This window comes from Pagrus pagrus (genome assembly GCF_965226575.1).
Source record: "Pagrus pagrus genome assembly, chromosome: 3".
Taxonomy (NCBI): Eukaryota; Metazoa; Chordata; class Actinopteri; order Spariformes; family Sparidae; genus Pagrus; species Pagrus pagrus.
The window spans coordinates 2155712-2181202 of NC_140187.1; the positions used below are offsets into that span (position 1 = coordinate 2155712).

At 41.6% G+C, this 25491-nt stretch overlaps 2 protein-coding genes across 5 annotated transcripts in view; both read left to right on the forward strand.

Moving 5' to 3' along the window:
- Positions 1 to 7738, forward strand: part of LOC311255276 (semaphorin-3D) — a 74883-nt gene extending 67145 nt beyond the window's left edge. For both annotated transcript variants that reach the window (XM_084349618.1, XM_084349619.1), the window contains exons 14-18: positions 1095 to 1136; positions 1327 to 1484; positions 2662 to 2726; positions 4470 to 4627; positions 5751 to 7738. In XM_084349618.1, the coding sequence (XP_084205744.1) occupies positions 1095 to 1136; positions 1327 to 1484; positions 2662 to 2726; positions 4470 to 4627; positions 5751 to 6272 (945 nt within the window). In that variant the 3' untranslated portion in view covers positions 6273 to 7738. The remainder of the gene's footprint in view (positions 1 to 1094; positions 1137 to 1326; positions 1485 to 2661; positions 2727 to 4469; positions 4628 to 5750) is intronic.
- Positions 7739 to 8195: 457 nt separating this feature from the next.
- smpd4 (sphingomyelin phosphodiesterase 4) lies at positions 8196 to 24947 on the forward strand. 3 transcript variants are annotated; one of them, XM_084348163.1, is made up of 20 exons: positions 8196 to 8305; positions 8678 to 8766; positions 9032 to 9118; positions 11633 to 11769; positions 11856 to 11931; positions 12352 to 12460; positions 13041 to 13093; positions 13341 to 13492; positions 13673 to 13805; positions 13979 to 14050; positions 17318 to 17455; positions 19302 to 19456; positions 19806 to 19896; positions 20268 to 20365; positions 20564 to 20727; positions 21285 to 21490; positions 21588 to 21818; positions 22449 to 22580; positions 22693 to 22821; positions 23780 to 24947. In XM_084348163.1, the coding sequence occupies exons 2-20, from the start codon at positions 8728 to 8730 to the stop codon at positions 24098 to 24100; spliced, it is 2523 nt and encodes an 840-aa protein (XP_084204289.1). In that variant the 5' UTR covers positions 8196 to 8305; positions 8678 to 8727; the 3' UTR covers positions 24101 to 24947. The 3 variants fall into 3 exon arrangements, with proteins under 3 accessions (XP_084204289.1, XP_084204290.1, XP_084204291.1); XM_084348164.1 differs by having other exon boundaries at positions 17318 to 17407; XM_084348165.1 differs by lacking the exon at positions 17318 to 17455.
- The last annotated feature ends 544 nt before the right edge of the window (positions 24948 to 25491 follow it).

Genomic DNA, 25491 nt, shown 5'->3' on the forward strand with positions numbered 1-25491 from the left:
TCGGTCAGTTTGTTGGCTGTGACAGGACACGGGGATCAGATCACTGTGAAGATACCTTCATCCTCCTTCATCCTCCTTCATCTCTCCCTCCTCCTCCGGTCCGACCCCTCCTCTCAGAGTGGTCAGGGGTCATTTACTCCCTTTGTGAAGCGCTGGAACAAGTCAGTGGGCCAGAAAAATGGAGCTGTGGGGTAATTCAGTCCTCCGAAGGAAGAAAGAGGCTCATTAGATTTCTGCTCTCAGTAGCTGCCTTGACCTCAAAGCCAGCGCAGCGTTTAGTGCAGCTCTGAAGCGTTCCTGCACCGCTGCAGGGATGAAATATCAGTTTTCTGAAAGAGTAATGCTGCTGGTTTCTGTGTCAAACTTCAGAGCTGAATGCCGTCCTCAGATTGTTCCAGGTTTTCTGCACACAGCTGGTGTAGTTTAGTGTTTCAGGGTGATTTCCTCGATTCAGCAGAAGCTTTTTGGTTATTTGCTGTAGAGAACAGCAGTGCTTGTTGTTATTCTTTTTAATGCAGTTTTATCTCGAGATCCTGAGTTATTTGTTTTGTTATCTCAAGAAAAAAGATGGTTTCTTCTTATTAGTTACAGTTTTACCAAAGATCAAGAGTACGATGCCAGTGTGCTTCGATAAGGACGACACTTAGCAACTGATTTAAACTCAAAATGTCAGATAAAGGAGAACAACTCACTGATCAACACGTCAGACTTACTTTCATCCAGATGTAACAGGTAGAAAGAGCACTGTGTGTTTCTGGTAGAGATAAAGTTCAGCCCAGCTGCAGCTTCACAGGCGAGCGCACTTCAGTGAGCCTGCTGATCACTGTTCAGTTAAAATGAACCGGAAAAGCTATTTTTCTGTTTTAAATGTATTTGTCATCTTGAGAAATCTGCCTTTTGTTCTCTGAAGATAAGGAGGCAACTCAACTCATTGTCACGAGAAAAACGAGCTCAGCTGTATCAAGTTAATCAGAAATATTAACTTGAGATAAACATCATACAAATCAACAGTTATTATGTATAAATGTCATTCTGAATGTATTAATGGTTTGTAATGGGGTGTACATTCATTCATTGTCTCTTCTATCCTGCAGAGTCCGTCTCCCATCCTGAGCATGGAGCTGTCCACCAAGAGAGTAGGTCGACCTGTCTGCGACTCATGTCTCCTCAATCATAATCAGAATAAAACAAAAATGGGACAAATTCTGTTCAAGCTACATTTTCTGTTGTTATGGATCCATCGCTCCAAAGTCAAAGACTTAAAACTCTGACTGAAGGTTTGTCGAACCTATAAAAATGTAATGAAACTCTTTCTCTCCTCCACAGCAACAGCTGTACGTGTCCAGTGAGCTCGGTGTGGCCCAGCTGGGGCTCCAGAGGTGTGAGCTGTACGGGTCCGACTGCGCTGAGTGCTGCCTGGCCAGAGACCCGTACTGCTCCTGGGACGGACAGACCTGCTCCAGGTTCTTCCCCACCAGCAAGAGGTAACGGACAGGGAGACACCGGAGGATCATCACCATGAGACACAGCTGTAATATGAACATCTGCCTGCTGAACTGTGGTGATCGAGTTCATGACAAAGTGAACGAAGGACGAATAAATGTATAAATGTGTGGAGCGACCTTCAGATATGTTTCGGTGTGAAGAAAGGAGGGCTGCAGGAGGGAAGCAGGGTCAGAAAGCGACTGAGAGAGGTCGGACTGGAAGGAGAAGGAGACGTGACAACACTCTTTACTGTGGCTGAAACAACACCCAGTATTTTCATAGTCTGTTCCTGCTCAGTGTGTCCTCATTCATAATCGCAGTAGCTTCATATTTTCACCCCTGAGGAGGCGGCAGAAGCCCAGTAACAACAGAGAGGAGGAGGATTTAATGCGGTTATACAACTTTATCTAAAGACAACCAGGATCTGCTGCTGTCGGCGGCTCCTTAACTGATGAGTCTGCTGTCTACTGGGCCGTCGCTCTGTATACATTCAGTAACCTACATTAATTAGCATGTTTGTTTTAGCAAAAAGTAGAATAATAAGTTTATAAGTTGATTCATAAAATGCCTTTCAAGAGCAGATGTCACAAAGAGCTTCACAAGAGAAATAAAGAAGAAAAACCAATAAGAGGCTAAAACAACAGATAGTGAAAGCAGGCAGCCAAAACCAAGAGACAAAACAAAAACAAGCATTTCGGACTACTTGTATCGATAATTGAGACGAGAGGGAAATAAATGCATCAATAATCATCTCTAATCGAGCTCTTGGCACAGTGGAGCTGAGTGAAGTGATATAACTCAGCCGGTAGAAACAGACAGTTTACAAGCTGATCAAGAAGACTCGAGGCCCGACCCATAAAAACACAGAGACGACAGAGGGCAGGTTTGAGACCCAAGACATTGATGAGTCATAACTATCAACTGTAACTGAAAAAGTTGGGCTCACGGGTCTGATGATGATCTGAGTGTTGCAGATGGGAAGTAACTGTTCTTATGGAGAGAGGGTTTGGTTCTGTTGGACCGCAGCCTCCTGCCAGAGGGGAGAGTCTCAAAGAGTTAAAGTTATGTTGAAAAAGTATATACACAACAGACTTATTCTAAGTGCGTGTGTGTGTGTGTGTGTGTGTGTGTGTGTGTGTGTGTGTGTGTGTGTGTGTGTGTGTGTGTGTGTGTCAGGCGGGCACGGAGGCAGGATGTGAAGTACGGAGACCCCTGGAGTCAGTGCCCAGTCACAGAGGACGGTAAGGATTTCCTCTCTGCCGTCAGTTACATAATGAACAACCACTCACACACACACTCTCTGTGATTGATCACGTATTATAAGTAGCGCTGCAGGGCTGGGCTGTAGGACGTCACAGTCGGCTGCTCGGCTCCGTCAGAGATCTGCATAAATCTGTGACTGTGTTTGATTTTGGCTCTGAGTGACTTAAAGAGGACGATCCTCATTTTATGATTTCACATATATGTGATGCAAAAAAATGTTTAAAATGTCTGAAAGGTCCAAATAAGAGATGATCGGACGAGGATGTTTGTTTTATGAGCGACTCAGTTTTAAGATCCGTCTGTGGAAAGAAAAATGTTCGGTGTGTCGAGGGTGTCGTCTGTTTGCAATCAATCTCTGTATCCCAGATCCAGTAGCTGTAAATCTAAGCAGGTTCTGAACACATAATGTGACTGTAAGTAGATAAGTTGCCTGCTAATGCAGGGCTGGGTATTGAACACAGACGGTGTTGCCTCGATACTATCCAGTATGGAAAAATGTCTTGTCATTCGATGCCAGATGTAAATACCTAAGAAGTTAATCTACTCAGCGTGAGTGAGCCTGGAAGCATGCAGCTCGTTGTGCCAAAACCTAGTACCGCTGGTGATTGGCTGCCCTGAGGCAGGAAAAACACCAGGATACACCCAGAGAGGCTCACATCATTTCATAAAGATTGGTATAGAAAAAAGTCGCTCAGGAATCCGTATCAGAGTCAATGGATCCGTATCTAAAGAGTTTTAACGATACTCAGTCCTACACAAATGTCCCAGTTACTGAAAAATGTTGATGTTCCTATAATGCATTGCAGAAAGGAAATAGAAGAGCTGCTCACATCAAAACATAAAACACGGATGGCAGTAAAACTTAAAAGCTTTGTGAACAGAAGAAACATTACATGGATTGAAGAATATTCTGATGTGTATGTTAGAAGTTTAATTGGCACAAATGTGTTGATTTTGACTGCGGGTTGGTACAATTAGACCGTCATCAGTGTACCTAAAAGTCATATTTGAGTAAAAGTAAAGAAATCCTTTTGAAACATTACTTTGGTAAGAGTGAAAGTCATCTTCATGAAAAAGAAGTTGATGTAAAAGTCTTAAAATATCTCAAAATAAATGTACAAGTAAATGCTACATACACATATTTACATGAAATGGAAATACTTAAGTAAAGTACAAGTACCTCAAAAATTGGTCTTAAGTACAGTACTTGAGTAAATGTACTTAGTTACAATCCATCACTGATGATTGGTACGGTATGTATTGTACACTGTCTTCAGTTAGTTTGTTGTGTAGAGTTGTAAAATAATTGTGCTGCTATCACTAATTGTGTTGAGTGAATGTGAGTGCGTTTCTAATTATTCATACTTTATTTTGAAATATTCCTGCACCTCACTGAACGTCTAAAATATAAAAACCTACTGAGGACGTTCAGTTAAAACCTTCTGCTCCTCAGTCTGTTCCCGCTCTGTGCTGCAGGCAGAAGTTTGGCGCACTCTGCAGGTTGTCTTGTGTAACTGCAGCTTTCTCTGCCTCCCAGACAGATTTGTGGCAGTAATGATGATTACAAGGAGGGAAATGATGAAATGTGTGTATGACATGTTAATATGTTGTGTGTATGTGCTAATATTTGTCGTTGTTCACCCTCAGATTCACACTGACCATCAAAAACACACTGAAGGTTTCTGAACACTTGATGAAGTTTCTCTCTGTTGCTCCGTCAGATTCGCACTCGGTGGAGGTGAAGGTGGTGTACGGTGTGGAGGGGAACTCCACCTTCCTGGAGTGTCTCCCTCGGTCGCCTCGGGCGGAGGTCAGGTGGACGGTGCAGCACACAGACAGCCAGCAGCAAACTCTCAGTCAGACGCATGAAAGCAGGGAGGTGAGTCGCAGGGTTTAATACTGAGAGTCTCAGCAGACATCGGAAGAGATCTGTCAAAAATTAAGTTGAAAAAAGCGATGAATATAAACTGTTAATGCTTTTAATAAAAAACAAATCTGCTAATGGAAAAACGTTAAATTGTCTAAAAACAAGTCCTGTTATTTCACTGGAGTGCTGCTTTCTTTGTCCTCGTGTCTGATATTAAGCGTTATAAGATGTTTTTATCAACTATCTGTTTGTTTCTAACGTTTCTCTGCAGATTTTGGATCATTTGACGACTTTGTATGAGTACAGACGCAGAGTTACCTGCTTTATGTTAAAATGAGGTCACCTCTCGGTACACATATGAAGATGTTAAGTCACTTCAGACGGAGGCTCAGGTCTAGGTGACCTCTGACCCCCGGGGCTCCGGCGCCATGAGGCCCGTTCAGTAATCGATCCGTGTGTATCGGCTGGTTTAAAGGGGCAAAGTGTAAAGTTTGGACAGAATTTTAGTTTAACTATTGAAAACATTGACAAACATTATCAGCAGCATGTGAAGCAACAACAGTGTTGATGTTCTGTCAAAGACGTATCTGTGTAGTGTCGCAGAGATGTCCACTGAAGTTAGCATGCTAACCAGCTAGCCCCGGCCCGTCCTGTCTCCCAATACCACTCTGTAGCTCCAGAGGTGATGGAGGTCTGATACTTAGTCTAATAAGTCAACAAAATAAACTCACAAAATGTCAAGAAAGAAATATTTTACACCTACTTTTCCACCAAAACAGAAAAAACATACACCGTATGAATTTCAAGTTATTCTCTTTCACTGAGCTAAGACGAGTTTAACGGACTCAACATCATAAAACACACTTCAGATCCGAGGTCCCCGTCCAGTCAGCTAATATGTCACTAGCTCCTTAGCTAACAGAGCTAATTAGCCAATGGCTGCTAGCTAGAGCAGAGTGAGCAGTGAGCAGCAGTTGTGGATCCCTGTGGTGATGCTGCCCCTGATAGTTTTGGAGCTGCCTTCCAGTTCTGGCCATGACTTACAGATTAAACCTTTAAATCTTTAGAGGGCTGTCCTTTCAAGAGAGTCAGCTGACATGAACATCATCCTCTCCTCTGTCTTTCTGTCTCTAAGCTTCCTCGGACTGACGACAACCACTCCCTCCACATGAAGCGGGGGTTGTTGGTTCAACGCCTGCAGCTGGCTGACACAGGCCTCTACACCTGCACCAGCCAGGAGCACTCCTACAGCCAGGTCCTGGCCCGATACCGCGTTCACATCATCTCCAACGACAGCCTCCACCCAACCCGCTACCAGCAGACCCAGACCCAGAACCACCCGGGCCCGGTGGTCGTCGGGAAGATCAACCCGGCTGGGCTCGCCGGGTTTCTCGGTCAGTCGGGTCCCGCTCATCCACCACCTCCGCTGCCGGGTCACAGGAACTCGTGGCTGCCGCAGCATCCTCAGCAGCTTCATCTGAGGAGCTACAAAGACCTGCACATGGCGGGGACCAACAGTCTGAGCGTGGACGAGTACTGCGAGCAGCTGTGGTACCGCGAGAAACGCCGGCAGCAGAAGCTCCGCACTCTGAAGCTGAAGCAGGAGAGCAGGAAAGCCCGGGTGAGGAGGAACAACCCTCCTGAGGTTCCCCTCTAGTCCCCTGAGGACACAGAGACTGTCATGGACAACACATCCTGTACAGGACGAGGACGAGGACAGGAGGACAAAGTCTGACATCCTGAATACTTTCACATTTAGACACAACACAAATAAAAGAATATGTGTATTATAATCATCATTAATCATCATTTGGGACAAAGTTTGCTCCTTCAGCTCAAATTAAAAATGTTATTTTGTAACAGAATGCTCTGAAAGATAAATCAGAGCATCATCGTGTATGAACACGTTAATAATACATGTTTAGTGTCCGACAGTTCTGAGGACGATGGACCGTCTGACCCGAACATCTGAACACAAACAAGTCAGCACCATTGGACCCGATCATGTTCTATGTTCCTGTGGTTATATTTATCCATCTGGATTGTTGGAGTTTTGCAGATATCGGAGGTAGAGATGTACCTAAAGTCACCCGTATGAAAAGTATCTGATATTAAATTTACTGAAGTATCAAAAGTACAAGTAAAAGTAAATTATACGTATAGTTTTGATTACTGGAGTGATTTTATTTTACTTGAGTAAATGATCTTAGGTCGACATCTCTACGGCCGAAAACTCTGCAGCTCACACCAAAACAATCTGGATGGAAACTGGGTGAACTGTCACTTTAACGTCAACATTTGCTCTGAGCTGAGGTTTTTAGCTCAGCGAAGCCAAAAACAGTTTAAGCGAACTGATCTGAGTTTAGAGTTACTGTTTGTGGTGTTAGAGAGTCGTCCTGTCAGTATTTTTACTTTTATTTAGAAGTTAGATCGACACTCGTCATCAGTCCTTTTCTAGTGTGACCCTTTTCTATCCAAACATTTGTATTTAGACTTTCTGTACAACCAGTTCTTCATCACAGCTCATCAGACATCAGACATGACATTTGCTGTAAACCTGCAAATTCTTCATAATGTACTGACAAACTGGGGAAACGTATCAGGATCATACACAAATATATATATACTATATATACACAGTATAAATTAATGACAGAAGACTAGACAAGAAAAGTGTTTGCCTGATTTACTGCTACACAAAAACATCTAATATTTTCTACATGTATTTATGTTTGTTCTGGGATGATCACAGATAAACGTCTGGGCTTCGTACAAACCGACGGGCCTCAGTGGAAACGCACACCTGACATGGACCTTTGCTTGAGAATACTTAATGTGTAGCTTATTAATTCTGCCATGTAACTAATAATTATTAATCACATTGATGTATATTAAAGAACTCTATTTTTGATAGTTTTCTTTTCTTTGTTTGCTAGATTTTAGTATATTTTCTCTTTGTTTTCGTTTGTATAAGCTGCTTGTGTTTCTCATAAATGAATAAAACTTCACAACTCTAATAAGCTTTGAGATCAAGAACTCTGTAACGACATCGTGTTATAAACTGTATGTGAACATGCCACAAAATGATGTAAATTGAAAAATAAACACATTTAAGGGTTTTAATTTTGTGTCCAATATAATACGGTTATACAGCTGATTGGTTTATTTTAGAAAGGTGAAATGGCACACACAGATTGTAATGTCATTACAGGATCCTACTGTTGATATAACGACCTGATACTTAGACAAATAATTAAACAGTGGCAAAAGCACAAAGAGACATAGAGAGATTATCTGACATTATACAGATAATTAACTCTAGTGGTAGTGGACAGGACGGAAGATGATTATTCGGTGTTAATTATTATTATTAGTATTATCATTATTATTATTATTAGTCTTAGTATTATTATTAGTATTCTCATTATCATTATTATTATTAGTAGTAGTAGTAGTAGTAGTAGTATCATTATTGTTGAGAGGAGGAGCAGGTATCACAGTGGAAGTGCACTATGGCGGACGCAGGTGTCTCCACCAGGTGGCAGTAATGTGCAACACAGACTACAAACCAGAACACCACCGAAGAAGTCGTCAGTCGCTGCCGCACGCTCGGTCGTGTTTGAATCACACAAATGGAAACGCGGTTTGTGGAAAAGTAGTTGGAACTGTGATTCACTATCAGCGGTGAAGGTAAACATGTGTTCAGATAAGAGATAAAGTTTCACTGAGAGTTTGTAGTTCGTGTTTTAACGGACACTTCCTGACTTCACGGCTGTTGCTGTCAGTTTAGACCTCTCTGCTAGCTACCGTTAGTCAGTTAGCTCTCGCTAGCTAGCCCGCTCTGCTGACCCGCACGGTTCACTGGCTGACAGTTAGTGGGCTCAGTTTCCAGTCATGGGAGACTTTGTTGGAGGATTAACAGAACCTGCAGTTATGCTCATGTTTCAACAGCATGTGTTTGTTTCAAGGATCGAGTTTGTTTTCTGTTCAGGGAGCTAACAATGTAATGCTAGGCTAGGTTGTGTCTCCAGACTTCAGCTTGTGTGTGTTTACCGCCTTCAGGTGGGATCCAAGTGGACTGTACACAGGAAGAGACAAACCTACAGTCCTACATGGCTGCTCCAACGTTGCAACAGCCCAGTTATCTTCTGGTGAGTCTCCTTACATGACTGTTAACACTTTGAATCAACTTGACTAATGGCTGCTGATTGTTAATGACGAAGTTTCATCCAGATCTTCATCTAATGATTTGTGTTTATCAGACTGTCTTACAGCTCATACCTGTAGCTGATGTAGTATGTAATGAATGTCTTTGCTTGTGGGATTACATCTGAAATGTCTCCAGCTGAACGTGGCTCTTTACCCTGTGATTCACAAAATGTGCTGATTAATTCATGTGTTGTGATCTTGTTTCAGGCCAATCTTAAAGCTGACTCCACCACCAAAACTCTCCTCCAGCGATGCCAAGACCTGGTGAAGATCATTGATGAATATCCTGCAAAGGTACGGTTAACTTTCCCAACACCGTCCTGTCTTTGCATCCTGATTCATGTGCTTTTTACAGCCATATTTGTTAAACTGACTGATCACTGCGAGTCTGTAAGATGATTGTTGTAGTTGTCACAATATCAACTCCTACATGGTGAAAAAATACAACTCTTCATATTCAAAACTTCGTTATGTAGTGTTTAATTTGTTATTCAATAACCATAATACCTGTCTAATTATACAGCACCCTTCAAAACACAATTACAAAGAGCTTTAGAAAACTATTGTGCTGTTAAAATAGTTAAAGAAAGCAGGATTGCACAGGACATTCATATGAGAAAATAAAAATGTGTGAGAGTAAAACAGATTAATAATAATAGTGCAAATGGATAAAAAAAAATATTGTATGTTCACAATAAGAAGGCTTTTATATAAAGAGAAGAAGTTTTCAGAAGAGGACACTGACGTTACTCGTCTTAGATCTTCAGGTAGAGCGTTCCCTTATTTCAAAAGCCTGGTCACCTTTTGTGACGAGACAGGACTTCGACAGGCCGGACACAGCTGAGGATCTAAGGTTACGTACAGGCTCAGAGGGAACCAGTTAGTCAGAGTTATAGTTGGGATCCGAACCTGGCAGAGCTGTAAAAGTCAGCAGTAGACACGCAAGGATGTGGACTCCTTATGATGTTAACAAGAAGAGTAGCAGCCGCAGTTTGAACAAGTTGGAGGCGAGAGATGGCGTTCCCTTAACGCCCAGAATAAAGGGCAGTGCCATAATCTCTGCTTGATGGAATAAAAGCACAAATGATCTTTTAAAGGTTCACTTCAGATAACACTGACTTCTATTAAAATGCATTTATTGATGCACCAGATGCAATTACATAAACATGACTGTTGATATAGATATGAAGCGTCACATGGAGTCCCCGTGTGGTGGAGCATTCACTATGTGCTGTATCTGAACACTATCTCAATCCCCACATTGTGTTTAAACAAGCTTAACGGACAGAAACATGGCAGACAGTCAGCTGTTTCTCTGACGGGGCTGACCTGACCTTATATGGTTGGTGTTTGAAGTAGGAGACAGCTGCTTGAACTTTGACTTCAGAGTTTCACTTTGAGTTTCTTCACTTTCTCTTAAAATACATTTTGTGTTGTAATTTGGACTTTGATTCTCAATCAGAAGGTCACATCCCAAGATCAGAGGTTGAACGCACACTGACATTAAGGTTTGAGATGAACTCTCTCTGGACTTTCCTCTGTTCAGATGTGATGCACCCCTTTATGTGTTAGACATAAATGTTATCGTGTCATCATTGTTCCTCTCATGTATGTGAGGGCGTCACTGAGGACAGATGAAGGTCTGTCTGTGAGCAGCTGTTGTGCTGTTGGTGCTTCATGACTGACACAAAGGATGAGTGTGAGGCAGCAGTATCACAGTCTGTGTGTTGTATTATGGTCTGTAGCTTCATTATCTACTGTGTTGCAGTGAAACAGAGGCCACGGAGCTGCTGTAGGGACAGCGCCGGTCCATAACCCACAATACACTTCTGCTGCTGACTAGAGCAGATTTGTAGGGCCGATACCGATTCTGATTTTGGGGATTAAAGAAATTCAGATATTGATATATCGGCCAGTATTCTTATGTTCACAGGATATATATTGTACATAAACGGTACCTGTGTGATGGAGGCAGGATATTTTACAGTTAAAAAAAAAAAAAAAAAAAGTTATTGTCCAAGATGACGTCAGTTCACCAAAACAATAAACTTCACTGGGAATTTAATAATTTTAAATTATTTTGAGCATGTTTTTCTACATTATTTTCAGTATTAAAAAAACAGAATTATTAACCAGTTAGCGGATATAAAGCTCACATGATGTTTTTAAAGCATTTCCTGCTTTGACTAATTCATTCTGTCATTTTCATAATATTTGCATTCTTCTTCCTCCAACTCTCGCTAAGAACGAATGTCATTGCAGTACCGTTTGGCATTTTATTGGCTGCAGTACAACCACAGTAAAGGCTTTCTGTGGTTGTAAGCTGCTGTGCTGTCTGTTACAGCCGTCCAACTTTTGTGCCAAGTTCAAATGAATAATCGATTTGGCTAATTAGTCGCTGCCGATAGGAAGTTTTACAAATTATTCGTATTGGTAGAACGTAGCTTCGAAAGTTGCCGATGGCTGCTGAACTTGTCGTGTTTTATTTTTATGAATTAATTTCATTTATAATTTTATATATATTAATTTATTATTATTTAATTATTTATTTAGGTATTTCTTAGTAAGCATTTTTGGTTCAGTGATCAAGATGTATTTATTTATTTCATTAGATATTTGCTACTTTGACAAGGCTGGGGGATTTTGTTTATGAGGGGGCAATTAATCAGTTGTCGGCCGTTCCCTGCTCCAAAATAAATTATTCATTATTGTATCGTCCTTAAAGAATGCATTATCGGTCGACCTCTGATTTTAAAATGTACCACTAGTTAATGATAACTGTGTGTGTGTGTGTGTGTTTCCCTTCAGGAGCTGCACTTGATTTTCCCCTGGCTGGTGGAGAGTGTGTTTGGCAGTCTGGACGGCATCATCGCCGGCTGGAACCTGCGACTGCTGCACTCCCGGAGCAATGAGTACAACATTGTGATGGAGTTTCTGAACCCCAGGTACTTCCACTTTCTTTTCTTTATGATCACAGCAACATGTGTTCACGTCACGTTATTTTTCTCATCTGATGATGTTTTATTTTCAGTGGGCCGATGATGAACCTCGTGTACAAACTTCAAGCAGAAGAGTACAAATATGAAATACCCGTCAATTATCTCCCGGTAAGAGCATCGGCATCACTGGCGTCACATCTGAAAATCAGATACATGATGATACATGTATGAGTTTCTCTGTGTAAGTGGACTAATCCTGGACGCATCGAATTACATTTTTCACCAGTTTTGACTCGCGCTCGTTAGAGACGCTCTTTTGTGTCTGACTTGTCTAATTCAGGTATCAAGAAAGTTCAGCACCTGACCTGTGTATGTTTCTTTATTTTGTTTTAAGCACGAGGGACAGAGTGACTGCTGGAAATACTGATCAATAAGACGACCACCAAATATATTAAGCAGAAAAACTGTTCAGTGCCGAGCTGTTATCTTGACTCCAGTCGTAGTTGTCAGCCATATCCACCTCTGCTTGTTTCACTGTAGCTTCACATTTAGCCTGAATGTTCTCACACTGTGTGTTATGTGTTGAAGGGTCCAGTGAAGGCCTGCATCCAGCAGGGAGTTCTGCCGGACTGTCCGCTGTTCCACAACAAGCTGCAGTTCCCCCCGGCCGGGCTGCTCACTCTGAACCTCGCGCTCAGTATCCTTCCCAACACAAACGCTAATCTGTCTGGATCTGTGTCTGTCCATCTCTCCAGACACTCAGCTCCTTAATCTGTCTTTCCAAATATATCCTGCAACGAACAACTATTATTGTTGTTGAGAATTAATCTGCTAAGATTTTTTGATTAATCATTAAGTCTATGAAATGTCAAAGAAGAAGTGAAATAATTTAACATGCTTCCCGCAGCCCAACGTCGATGTCTTAAAATACCTTGTTTTTGTCAGACTGAGAGATCAAACCTCAAATATATTCAGGTTACTATCATATGTGACAAAGACAAAAGTAATCTGAAAATATGTAGCATTTAATGACGTTTTTGTTTAAAACACGACAGAAACCATCAACTGATTATGAAAGTAGTTGCCTGTTTGTTTTAGATTAAAAACTTATTAGTTTGACTACTAATAGTTTCAGCTTTAATCAGTTGTTTACTTTTAATTGTGTGACTTTCGTGCACAAAAAGCTCTCAAACAAAGTTCTCACTGTCCGACGACATGAGGGTTCATACAAGACGAGGGAGGGAACAGACTTGTTGTTACTCCTTAATGTTCTGCAGATCCATTTGAATACTTCATGTTCAATTTTGCCTTCTGTCTCATCACGCCAAAGGTGAGTTAGCCAAAGTTCTCTGTGATATTTGAGAGTGTAAATCATCATTTTCTGCTCAAGTTTGTACCAAGTCGAGACTGTTGATTTATGAGGTTTAATATGTTTGCTATAAATTACATTCAGAGAGCTGACTCCTTTGATGATGTATACAAACGATTATTAATAAAAACTAACTTTTATGTATGTTCTTTATAAATGAGCACAGCCAGCTGCCATATCAACTGATCAGCACTCTGTATGGTTTCAGATCTATCCTCCAGGCCAACATGGAAGCTCCACTGACAGCGCCTACTTTGTGCTTGTGGACAGTTACCTTAAATACTTCCTCCCCAGTGAAGGCAGTGTGCCCCCGTCCCCTTTCTCTGACTCCAGAGGCTCCGTAACTGCACCTTCACCGAGGTATTTACAGCAAGAAAGGATTCACTTCTGTTTGACGACTTTAGCAAAAAGATGAGAAGATTAGTTTTTCATGTACTGGATATGAAGAAGCTCCCAGTGGAGGTTGAAACAGTTGAATGTTTAAGACAGAATAATAACAAATTATTGTATATTCCTCTCTTCCTACCTTAAATTCAACAGATCTTCTAGTGTTTCCTTTGCTGGTTATGGCGTTCACAGCCCCAGTCTGCTGAAACATCACATATTCCATCAACCCTCAGTTAACGCAGACCCAGCAGCCCAGGAAATCTGGAGGTCCGAAACACTGCTACAAGTAAGACACACAGTATCATGTTATAAAATCACATTACTGAGAGGAAAGATGGGAGAAAGAGACCTAAGAGTAACATTATGAAATAAGATACACTGAATATGTTTCAACAGTTTATAGTGTTGGATCTGTTTGGTGTTAAGGCTAAAAGTGTGCGTCTGTGTGTTTGTTGTCAGATGTTTGTGGAGATCTGGCTCCATCACTACTCTCTGGAGATGTACCAGAAGCTGCAGTCCCCTCAAGTGAAGGTAAGAGAAATACTCCCCCACCTCCCTTCTCCTCCCCCCTCCTCCCCCCTGCACTGCAGCATCTCTCGGCTGGCTATTGACTGGCTGACCACAGCTCCACCCCCCACACCTCCATCATCTCTCTGTCCCATCTCGGAGCGAGCCCAGGGTGGGAAAATATTCTCCTACTCCAAAACTATGTTGTGTAGCTTGTGTATGAGCTGAGTTTTAACGCCCTGAGCTGAGAGGGTGAAGTTGTCCACAAGCTTTTAATGTTTTAGGTTAAGATTACAAAAGAATGATTGTTTATCACTACTGAAGGACAACTTCACCCATAACTCTGTTCACACTGCAAGCAGCCACATGTCAGCGTACAATCAGTAGCGTGTGAGTGTTTAAAACGATTTCCTGTTGACTTGATGCAACTGTTGAAAGACTGCAGCGACAAACAGACATGAATCAGATGAATGATTTAAAGTTTTTTTTGAGTAGCTTGCAGTGTGAATGCACAGCAGACATCCCTGTTCTCCCCTTTAGAAGCATCAGGTTTTCTGGGTCATATATTAGGAAATATGCTTTTAAAAGCTTTTTAGTATTTATAGCACGGCGTAGCTGCAGAGTAAAGCTGCTGCTTTAAGGAGTCTGGCATGTGTTCACAGTAGTAGTGCTTTTGCCTCCTTTCACGACCTTTGCATGCTGCTTGTCCTCATCACCAAGTTTTTTTGGTTGTTTCTTTTCACGTATTTTCTGTGTGGTCGCACCTGAAACACCAACATAAAGCCACAGCAGGGTGAAGGTTTCTGATCGCTCTGTAGAGGGTGCACAACAAATTGGATCCCCTGTTAAGGATCTCCAAGCAGAGATGCTCTATAGTAACGTTTGTAGTGATTATTTTGATCCCAGATACCCCAACAGAGGTGAAGTTTTGAATTGTTTGAATCTACAGCGCTGGCCTGTGGAAATGCTCTCGGAAAAATGTCAATACTATTTCCTGTCAGGTCGGCTGGTCTTGTTTGTGGATCATGCAGCACAGTGAACTCCATCTGCCATTGAGTTTCCTTAGAAGACAGTTTTACTGCAGTGAAAGTCAGCCTCACAATGATAAACAAAGCGGTGTGCACAGATGAATCCACAGTGTGAAGTCAGCCGGCCAGTTGCCCCTGATATAGATCCCTCTGCAGTTGGTCATGGTGGCCGTTAAATGTGGCCACTTTCTGTGCTCATTTCCATTCAGACCCACAGTATTAATAATTATTAACATTAAAATGTTCGTTTAGAAAGTTTTGAATTTTTTTTTTATAAGTCGTTCTGCACATGTTCTTGTTTCCCCGAACAACCGAGGTGGTGAGTGCAAAGTAGCATGACGCATTAATTCACATTAGCCAAATTTTAGGATGTACTGAACATTTATTCCTCAAATATTTAACACAATTACTCAATAAAAAAAAAAATCAAGCACATGGAGCAATGTAGAAGTTCAGTTAGATCACCTGGACCACATCAAGTACCTCATCAAGGCTTTACAGTATATCCAAAGAGGTCAAGACGATCCTAACACGCGATGACAGGAAGTATTATTAATATATATTATTAATATCCTATTTTGAACAGCAGCACTGCACTTTCTTTTAAGCATCCACTTGGATGCAGTCAACCTGTCACTTGTCAACTTTCTACGGTCACAGTACATCAAATAAAGGCATAAATTACATTTCTGAATGATGACCATGTAGTAATGTAATATTCAATATACCAGGTTATACTGCCCACCTATCAAAAACAATCCCAGTGAGCCTTCATGCTGGTGTTGTTTAATAAAGCCTTGTAGTTGTATACGCTTCGACCCTCAGCTGTATAGATTGCATGGTTAGTGTGATGCAGTAAACTCTTGCTTGTCTGCCTAACAACACTGTTTCCTCAGTTTTTATGGAGCGGTATTGTTGCCGGTAGTTACCTCAAAATCTAAAGTAAGTACAGCTTACGGCCGACAATTGTCCATAAACATCATAAAACAAAAAAAAGACATTTTTATGGAGCTCAAGTTCATCTTCATATGAGTTGATTTGTCTGACTAACAGTCAAAAACCTGTTAGTCAGGTTTTCTTACATTATAATGTAAGAAAAGGAAAAACAGCAAATCCTGACATTTAAAAGGTGAAACAAACACAACTGTTTTCCTTGAAAAATAACTTCAATCAATCATCAAAATAGTTTCTGATTCTGTATCAGGTACTGAACTCCATTACTGCTCCATAAGAATACATAGGAAACAGTGAAATCACCCTTTAACTCCTGTGTAACACGCTGTTTAATGACCTGCAGCGTTGACATTGCAGTCTTTGTCTCCTGTAACACGTCTGAACTAAAAGCTCATCCTATAAGATGTATTAACTGCTGTGTTGTGTTGTGTGTTCATCCTGTTACGAGTGGACTGAAACTGTAAGATTCTGGCCAAGTCTCAAAATACAGATGTCAGAACTGTATCACACTGTAACCAACACGACAGTTTTATTGGCACAACAAAATCTTACAGTTTATCAGAGTTCACTCTGTTAATGGTGTCAAACATTAGGGATGGGAATTATTAGAACTGGAATGCAAAAATCTATTAATGTGAATATATCCATCTGAATATATGTTAAAGTATTTTAAAACACACAAACTGGTGCATTTTTTACACTCTTCTTTTTCTTTCTTTTTAAAGTCACTCTTATCCTCGCTGTTATTGCCAATAGAGGATTGGAAGTAAAGCACTGATCCACGATAGCTCTCCTGTCTTTGCTTCAGAGGGAGTCTTGTGTACAACTCAGTCAAATAATTGATATGAATGTTAATGGACAAAACATACTTCTTAGTGACGTCTTTCCTCTGACATTGAACCAGTTTGATGTTGTGTGAAATGATTCCCATCCTTACAACATGTAATCCTGTTTGTGTGGCGAGCAGAAACGTCTCTTCATCGTTCCCCAGCAGTTACAGCGTTGTGTTCCCACAGTCAATATGTTATTTTTGTTTGTCTCCTCTCCTGTTTTCTGCTTCTTCCCTCCTCAACATTTGTGGACAATGTTCCTCTCTGGTTGCACTCTCCTTTTCGCTGCCTCCTTTTCTCCTGTTCTCATGTGTTCCTTCCTCCTGCCACCTTTTCTTTTTTCCTCCTCCTCTTCCTCGCCTTCCCTTATTGTCACTTTTCCCCTTCCTCTCTCTTCACTGTTGTTCCTCCTCCTCCACCTTTTGTCGTCTTTCCTCTTCGTCATCTTCCTCTCCCCCCTGGTGGTTACGGGTGAACAGCTGGCGCTGCTGCAGTATCGCCTCAGTATGTCCAGCATGCCGTGCCAACCCCACGCCCCACCAGGCTCTGGGACCCTCCACACCTACCAAGTACTTTTACCTTTTCATTCACCCCCGCCCCTCTGGGGCCTCCTGGAGGTAAACCTAAATCATTAAGGTTTCAGTCAAGGGTACTTCTCTCATTCTGACAAACACTGTAAGACATCATCCCTCCAGTCACCAACATAATGCTGGCAGATAGCAGCTTCGGCTGATTGGTCGCATGTTTCCTGCTTTTGCACCCAAATGGCCATCGTGTGAATGGTAAGCAAGTAAAAGGTGGACGTGGAGGTGAAGTGTGATGCACAAATATCATCACCCTCAATCCAAATGATAAAACACAGTTGAGCCTTATTAACAACAGCAGTTCCTGCTCTTGCTGGCCTGTTGTTACCTCAGGTCAGGGATTTTATTGAGCTTGATATTAAACTTAAGCTAGTTTTAATAACTTACTGACTGAAGTCATTGTGATTGGAGATTCCAACTTAACTGTTTACATGGACCCTGAATACAGTGATGTGATGAGACGTGTGTTTACATCTCATCAGATTATAACTCCTTTGACAAACTGGCTCAGCCCACTTTATTGAGAGTTTTTAAGATGGATCCTCATCTTGTCCTGGGAACAATATTTTGTGGTTTGGTGGATTCTGACATTTTGATTCTGATAAGTGGAATATCGGGGTCCATGTAAACGCAGCTAGTGTTCAATCCTTATCCACAGTCCTCTGATGGACTGCTGTCAACAGTGTAACAGAAAATCTGTCCTCCAGTCTGACTGTTCATTTGAACAGAGAAGTATCCTTGACAGGAAAAGTAATCCTGGAATGAAGCTTGGAAATTTGAATCTTTGAGCAGTTTTTTTTTTTCACTGGTTTGCATGTGGTTCTCTTTTGCTGTTCGTTGTTTAAAATGCATGCTTTTTTACATTAAGTCTGGTGTGCTTTGTTGCTTTACACGTTGATGTAGCTGATAAATGTTCCTTCTGACACTATTGCTCTCAATAAAGCAAAAATACTACTACACTTAAAAATCAATCATTATTTTCATGCCTTTCGTGAAATCATTTAATTACGAGTATTACATAGATTTTAATTCATGAAGAATATTCTTTCCAGAGGTAATCTTTGTTTGTTGACTTGATCCAGAAGAGGAAACATTGCATCACTTTGATTAAGCAGCTTTGCTGTAAGCAGTTAATGGAGCACTGAGGTCACACCTTTCTTTCTGTCTCAACGATTATCATTATTTATTAAAATGTAATTGTGATCCTTACATTTTAATAAATCACAGTTGTGATGTGATAATTTCAAAATGGATGATTGAAAATCAAATCAAATTAGAGGTAAGGTCCACATCAAGTATCAAATGACTAAATTATATATCAGTTGTACCTTGTGTAGTCTGAAACAGTTTACAACCTCGAGTTTGGATGAGGAAAAAATCAATTATTATTAATATAGGAATCAGTTCAAAGAGAATTTTTGGTTACAGAGAGTTTCCCTGCAAGAGAAGGTGCCGACTGAAGATGGAATATTTTTATTACTAAGGGGAGAAACAAACTAAATATCAGAATTAACACAGTAAGAATAATCAGATGAAACAACAGGATGTGATGTTGAGCATCGGCAGGATTTTGGGACCAACATCATAAAGATCAGTCAGATCGAAGCAGCTGAACACAGAGCAGACAGAACCATGTGCTCTGACAGCGAGCTAAACTTCTGTCTGCTGTTCTGTTACTAAATGATGTAAAACTGTAAGAACCAAATGATTCGCAGGTGTGAGACCTCTGTACTCAATCAAATAGAAAACGCTCAGAGCCTTTGGTGATCGTTTGGCTGCTTTTGGACTGGGATGCATTATGATTGGCTGCTTTTTGAAATCAGGAGCTAATTGGCTGTCATGTGTTTGTGTAGCACTTTGTAACTGGTTGCCTTTTCAGGAACCCTTCAGCCCGACAGAGGAGCACGTGCTGGTGGTGCGTCTCCTGGTGAAACACCTGCACGCCTTCTCCAACAGCCTGAAGCCCGAGCAGCTGTCCTCGTCACCCTCCGCCCACTCACACACTCAAACCAGCCCGCTGGAGGAGTTCAAGAGGTCTGCTTCATCATACGTGTCACTGAAACCAACTGTTTTTGTCTATAATCTCTCCAGCATGGAGAAATGTATGTGTAAATGGGATTCAGTGAATGAATTCCTGATTTAACTGAATTGAGTGTTGGGTGATCCGAACACAAGTGGACAGCGAGACCTTGTGATGAACACGTTTATTTGAATGTAGGGCAGGGAAGCCCGATCCCGTCCTGAGTGATCCGATCACACTGCGTCACTTGAGACGCATGTTAATGCCAGGAGTGATCTGAAGGATCGGATGGGATCACTCAGGGCGGGTGTTGATCCCGTCTCTGCACAGGCTCTAACTGTTTGCTGTTCCTCTTCTCCACAGAGTGGTGGTGCAGCGGTTTGTGCAACAGAAACTCTACCTGTTCCTGCAGCATTGCTTCGGTCACTGGCCTCTAGACGCCTCCTTCAGAGCGGTAGGTCTCAGCTGAAATAAATGCACGTATATTGTTACAATATCTGCAATTTCTGCGTGTTTAACCTGGAGCTGCCAGCTACAACAGTCTTCAGATTAGATACTTATTCGACTGTGCTTCAGCTCTTCAACCTTTTTCCATTAGGGAAATGACTTCCTTTTTTTCCCCCACTTCAGGCAGTTTGCTAATGAAATTTCAGTGTGTAACAGAGCAATAAGTTTTAATTTCATTTGCGATAAGCAGCCTGTGGTAAGGAGTGAGGAGTTCAGAGTGGAGCCCTCTGACTACAGAATCATCATTTGAGCAGTAAAGCTGTGCTCGTTGTTTCTGCCTGTAGCTTCTTGCTAACAGAGAACATCGTCTCTGTTTAGGTGCTGGAGACGTGGCTGAGCTACATCCAGCCGTGGAGATACACCGGGGAGAAGACCAATCCTCAACAGGAGCAAAACAGAACAGTTCCTGACAAATGGTGAGTCTGATGTCTGAATATCTTTCGCCTTAAATTCAATTTTGGTGTAATCCAGTGAACATCAAGTCTCTTCTAGAGGTGTGACACCTATGGTGATACATTTGGTGATTATTGTGGTCATGCTGTATTTTAAGAACTAGGTAAGTTGCAGGTGATGATGATGTATTTATTGTAGTCACTTTGGTTTCTCTTTCACAGGGAGTCGTTTGTTCAGGAGAACCTGCTCATGTACACGAAGCTCTTCCAGGTGTTTCTGAACAGAACCATGAGAACGGATCTGGTGAATGCCAAAAATGCACTGATGGTGTTCAGGGTGGCCAAAGTGTTCGCTCAGCCAAACCTCGCTGAGATGATCCAGAAAGGTGAGAACAGAAATGCAAACAACACAGAGATGAGGTGAAGACATGCTGCCACAGTTTTACCCGGGTTTTATCTGTGTAGATGAATTTTGGGAAAATACTGTGAAAAGAACTGTTATTTATATCATGTCAAAAGAAAAAACATCATCAACTGTTTTGATGAATGAAAAATCTTCGAAATACTTTTAAAGTAAAAATACCGAAACATTTTTGGGTTTGTGTCTGAAATAATCTCAACACGTCACCTTGTGATCCTGTCACTTTTTCTGACATTTTACATACAAACAAGACACTTTAAGTGAACAGGGTCAATTCTGATGAGTAGATATCACCATGAAAGCTCACTAGTTGATTACTCACATAAAGAAAATGATTTTTAATACGTTTAATGAAATTTTTGTCTAAATATAAATCATGTTATTGAAGCAAAATATCCCAAAACCACAAAATCGCCACATGAAGAACAATGATGATAACTTTTGTTTTTGCACTTTCACTAAATAATCAGAAAAATATATCTTGATGTATAAACTCAAACTAAACCAAACATCTGTCACCAGGAGAGCAGCTGTTTCTGGAGCCAGAGCACGTCCTCCACCACCGCCAGCCTCGCGGCTATCTAACGCCGAGCCAAGGTGGCAGCTACCTGTCGTCACGGCAACGGGTGATGACAGATATGGTGTTCAAGGTGAAGAGTCACGTCTATGCTCTGGAGGGCCAGGACTGCCAGTACAAACAGATGTTTGGCACTGAGCTCAGAGCAGCAGTAAGTAATGAAAATGTTTTAGTTATAACAGTGTGAAGTCGGACTGAAACGAGCTGTTGTGGTGGCTCGAAGTCTGAATGTTCTGTCCGTTGCACAGGTCATGAAGTTGATCCAGATCATTGCACAGGCCAGACACACAGCCAAGAGGATATCGGATCACTCCAATGAGGTGGCGGCCAATAACTCATTCCTGTCCTGGTTTGGGATGGGCTCCTCTGATGTCAACAACACGTTCCCCGGAGCCGAGCCTGAGGAGAGCGGCGAGTGTTTGAAGAAGACCCACGAATTCCTGGACAGAGCTCTGGAGAACTTGTGTCAGATCTTCAAGGTTAGAACAGAACAACACAGTTTCTTTTATTGGTGCACATATCTTTTTTATTTATATGTATTAAGAATAAGAATATAGTATGATTATAAGAATAGGAGCTTTGCAGCTTTTTGTTCATAAGCCGAAGTTCTGGACACATTGAAATGTTGTCCTGATGATGGCGCTGGATCACCAAAGTTAATACAACTCATCCTGATGGGAACATGAATGTTTGAACTAAATTTCAAGCCAGTCCGTCGAATTAACACATTTCACTAAAAACATCGTGCTGGTGCTAGAGGGACAGTCGGAGACAAAGTCAGTAGAACAAATAGAACATATCCTCTGGGAACCGTGAATGTCTGAACAAAATGTCACGTAATTTAATTTATCCAACAGTTGTTGAGATATTTCATGCTGCTAGTGTGGCTGAACTGTGATAATCTCATTTGTATGACAATGTGAAAACTTTTTGGGATTACTTTATTTTGAAGGCCAAAAAAACATTTTCAAATCCAGCGACTTCTCTTGATATTCTCACTCGTCTTGTTGTCTGACCAGTTGCTGTGAACTGGCATTGAAAGGTATGAATTGGGAACATCCTGACAGTCGGTGTTCACGGGCTTAACTTTACACTTCTTTGTTTCGTAGCTGAACCAAGGGCAGCTGACTCAGCTAATATCCAACCTGGGCTCCTCTCAAGATGATGGCAACTGCAAGCAGCTGCCCGACTGCATCCAGGGAGACAACGGACTCATTCTGACGGACCTGGGCAGGAGACAGGTCAGTGTTTCACATTACTGTTCATGAGAAGGAGGGCGTGCTCAGAACTGAGGGACACACAGCAGAGACTAAAGCCCTGACTGAGTTTGTGTGTGTTTGGTGTTTTGTGCAGATCATCAGTGGACTGCGCAGGTTTGAAATTCACTATCAAGGAGACCCGGAGCTCCAGCCTATCAGGAGCTATGAGAACGCCCTGCTGGTCAGGCTTTTCTACAAGATCTCTTCACTGATTAATGACAGGGTAAGTCACCTGAATTTGAAGTTCCCCTCAGCTCTTCAGATCGTTTTAGCTTCTTTCAGCTCATTGATTTGGTTTCAGTTCACTCTCACTGCTCTCTGTTTTGTTTTCGCTGGCAGCAGCTGGCAGCTGTTTTCAGTGAAAGCCCATAGAAACATACTTTATGCTTCTTATCTGCTCAGTAACAAAAGGACAGACAGACAAAGTTAGACTAATGTTCAAGGTGTGTTGATACTTTAGATTTTATTTAAGCCTTTTCTATTGTTTTGTATTGAGAGCTAGCAAGTGGTTGAATGCTAACTCAAGCTGATATCTAACGGTGGCTAATAGGATATCAAATGAGATCTACCTTGAAATATGGCACAATGTCCCATCACAGTTTCACTATCCATGCCTTTCAGTTGCTATCAATCAAGTGGGAGGGGGTGAAATCATAACTCTTTGTCAGATTCCCTTTGTTTATAAAACTCGAACACAAAAGTACAAATTTACACCCTTTTGAAAACAGCATTCAAGCGTCTGGCGTTGAGCATGATGTTTGAGAATAATGGCAGCCATGTGAAAATGTTCTACTACTATTTAAAAGTTGATAATACGTAGATATTGTGCCTATGACTTGCTCATGCTGCCCTCAAGTGGCCAAAACATCAGCTAATGCAGGTCTCATACTTTGCAAGTAGCAGGTTAACTGGGCTCATCAACTAACACTTGCTACTTAAACACGTGAATGAAACAGCGATACAGTTCAGCCTTAGACTAGATTTTCAAGTATAATAAAGTGCTTGATTCCACATGTAAACAATGGACGGTTAATATTTTAAACATGTCAGTTAAAACACCCAACAAGCTCCATCGTCTTTTAAACTAGAGCTTCTTGGTCTGTGGTGAGTAAAGCAACCACAAACTAAACTTCTCACTGTGACCTGTCTACAAATATCTTTCTTCTGTTGTCCTCTCACAGTTCGGCGGGCACATGAACGCGCTCTGCTCACGTCCAGACTTCCTGGGTCGCCTGGGTCGTCACTACTTGTCGGAGCAGGAATCCACCACGAAACTAAAGCAGAGCCCGATGACCCAGCGGACGCTAGAGAGGAACCGCCAGCCACGGCTGAGCCTTCGCCTGCTGGCCAGCTACAGGACGATACTGCTGCTGCTGCTCTTATACGTGTTTGGAGCCCTCCTGTCGTTGGGCCCCATATCCAGCACTCTGCTCATCCTCACAGGGGGATTCCTGTACGGACTCGTGATGACGCTGTTCGGAGACAAACTGAAAACACACTAGCCGAGCCACAGGGTTTCTACACATCTGGGAAAATACACATCATGAATTTGATCTATTCCGTCTTTGAATGTTTTGCAAAAACAAAAGTGTTAAAACGTATCGAGTGGCCCCATGCAACATATGATGAATAGTGTAGTATGTTATTGATTCTGGGCTGCAACTTACGATTATTTTCATAATCAATTTGCCCTTTAAACATCAGAAAACAGTTTTTACATCAAATGTGTTCTCGTCTAAAACCCCCAAATATTCAGTCAGTGAAAATGTAAAGAGGGACAAGACGGCACATTTTTACACCTGTGGAGCTCAAAAAAAGAACATTTTTGCATATTTTACTAAAAGGGTGACTAAAAATGATTAATCTATTAGGAAAACAGTTGCTAATAAAGTTTCTGTCAATCAGCTAATAGATTAACTAATCATCGAAGCTTGATGTTGATCCCTGTAGAGACATATTTTAGCGAGCCACCTGCCACAGCGATGTTAGAGACAGCCGTGAAAAGGTGTTGGTGACCAGGTAACCAGGACGTTTTAAAGGGACAGCGTGTTGAAATGTGACGTGTAGGAACCCTGTTGGCAGCAGACTGGCAGCTCTTGTGTTGTTGCTTTAGCTGATGACGGCTTATTGTTTTAATATGGTTCATATAACCTTGTAAATAATCCCAGAGCGTTGCAGCTCTTTTTGTAGGGCAGTTTTTTTTTTTGTTTTTATGTCTTTTTCAACAAGTATCTGGAAACAGGTGCCGGCCAAAACATTGAAGTTGTGCTGATGGAAGAAATCATCTATTTTCTCAGTGAAAGCAGAATGTGTGTTTGTCCAAAAGACTCAATAAACTGTTTACACTTGTTTGTTGTTCTCTTTGTATAATTCATTCATTGATGGGAAGTGTATCAATCCTAGACAGCAAAGAAGACTGAAGCCACGCCCCTTCCGGTTTCCTTATCACAAGAACATCTTTAAATTGACGAACATGAGTGTGAATAATGACACAATTCAAACAGAATATGAATATAGAATAAATATTTGTCTATTGTTGCACTATTTACAAAGTTTTTCCAAAATAAAATCCCATGGGGCAAACCGGAAGGGGCGTGTCTTTGGCGCTGCACGCATAGACATATACGGGCCACAAGCACCAACATGGCCGCCGAAAAAGTATGTACAAAGATGAAAGTCACAATAAATCTGAAGTCATATGAAAGGAGAGCTGGAGCTTGTTCTGGTTCAGTTCTGTGAGCTGCTCATATACAGGAGCAGCTCTACAATGTTTCAGTTGGGAGACTACGTCACTAACGAGCCTGTTGGCTGTGTCGTCTTTATAATGACGTCACAGACTGATATTTAATAAGCTGATGACGAACTGAAACTTTAAGTTAGAAAAATATCTTTT

Bases quoted from the DNA above. Each gene is read 5' to 3' on its own strand.
- smpd4 (XM_084348163.1), top strand. From the start codon at position 8,728: ATGGCTGCTCCAACGTTGCAACAGCCCAGTTATCTTCTG. The intron at 8,767-9,031 runs GTGAGTCTCCTT...ATCTTGTTTCAG, and splicing joins AACAGCCCAGTTATCTTCTG to GCCAATCTTAAAGCTGACTC. The intron at 9,119-11,632 runs GTACGGTTAACT...GTTTCCCTTCAG, and splicing joins TTGATGAATATCCTGCAAAG to GAGCTGCACTTGATTTTCCC.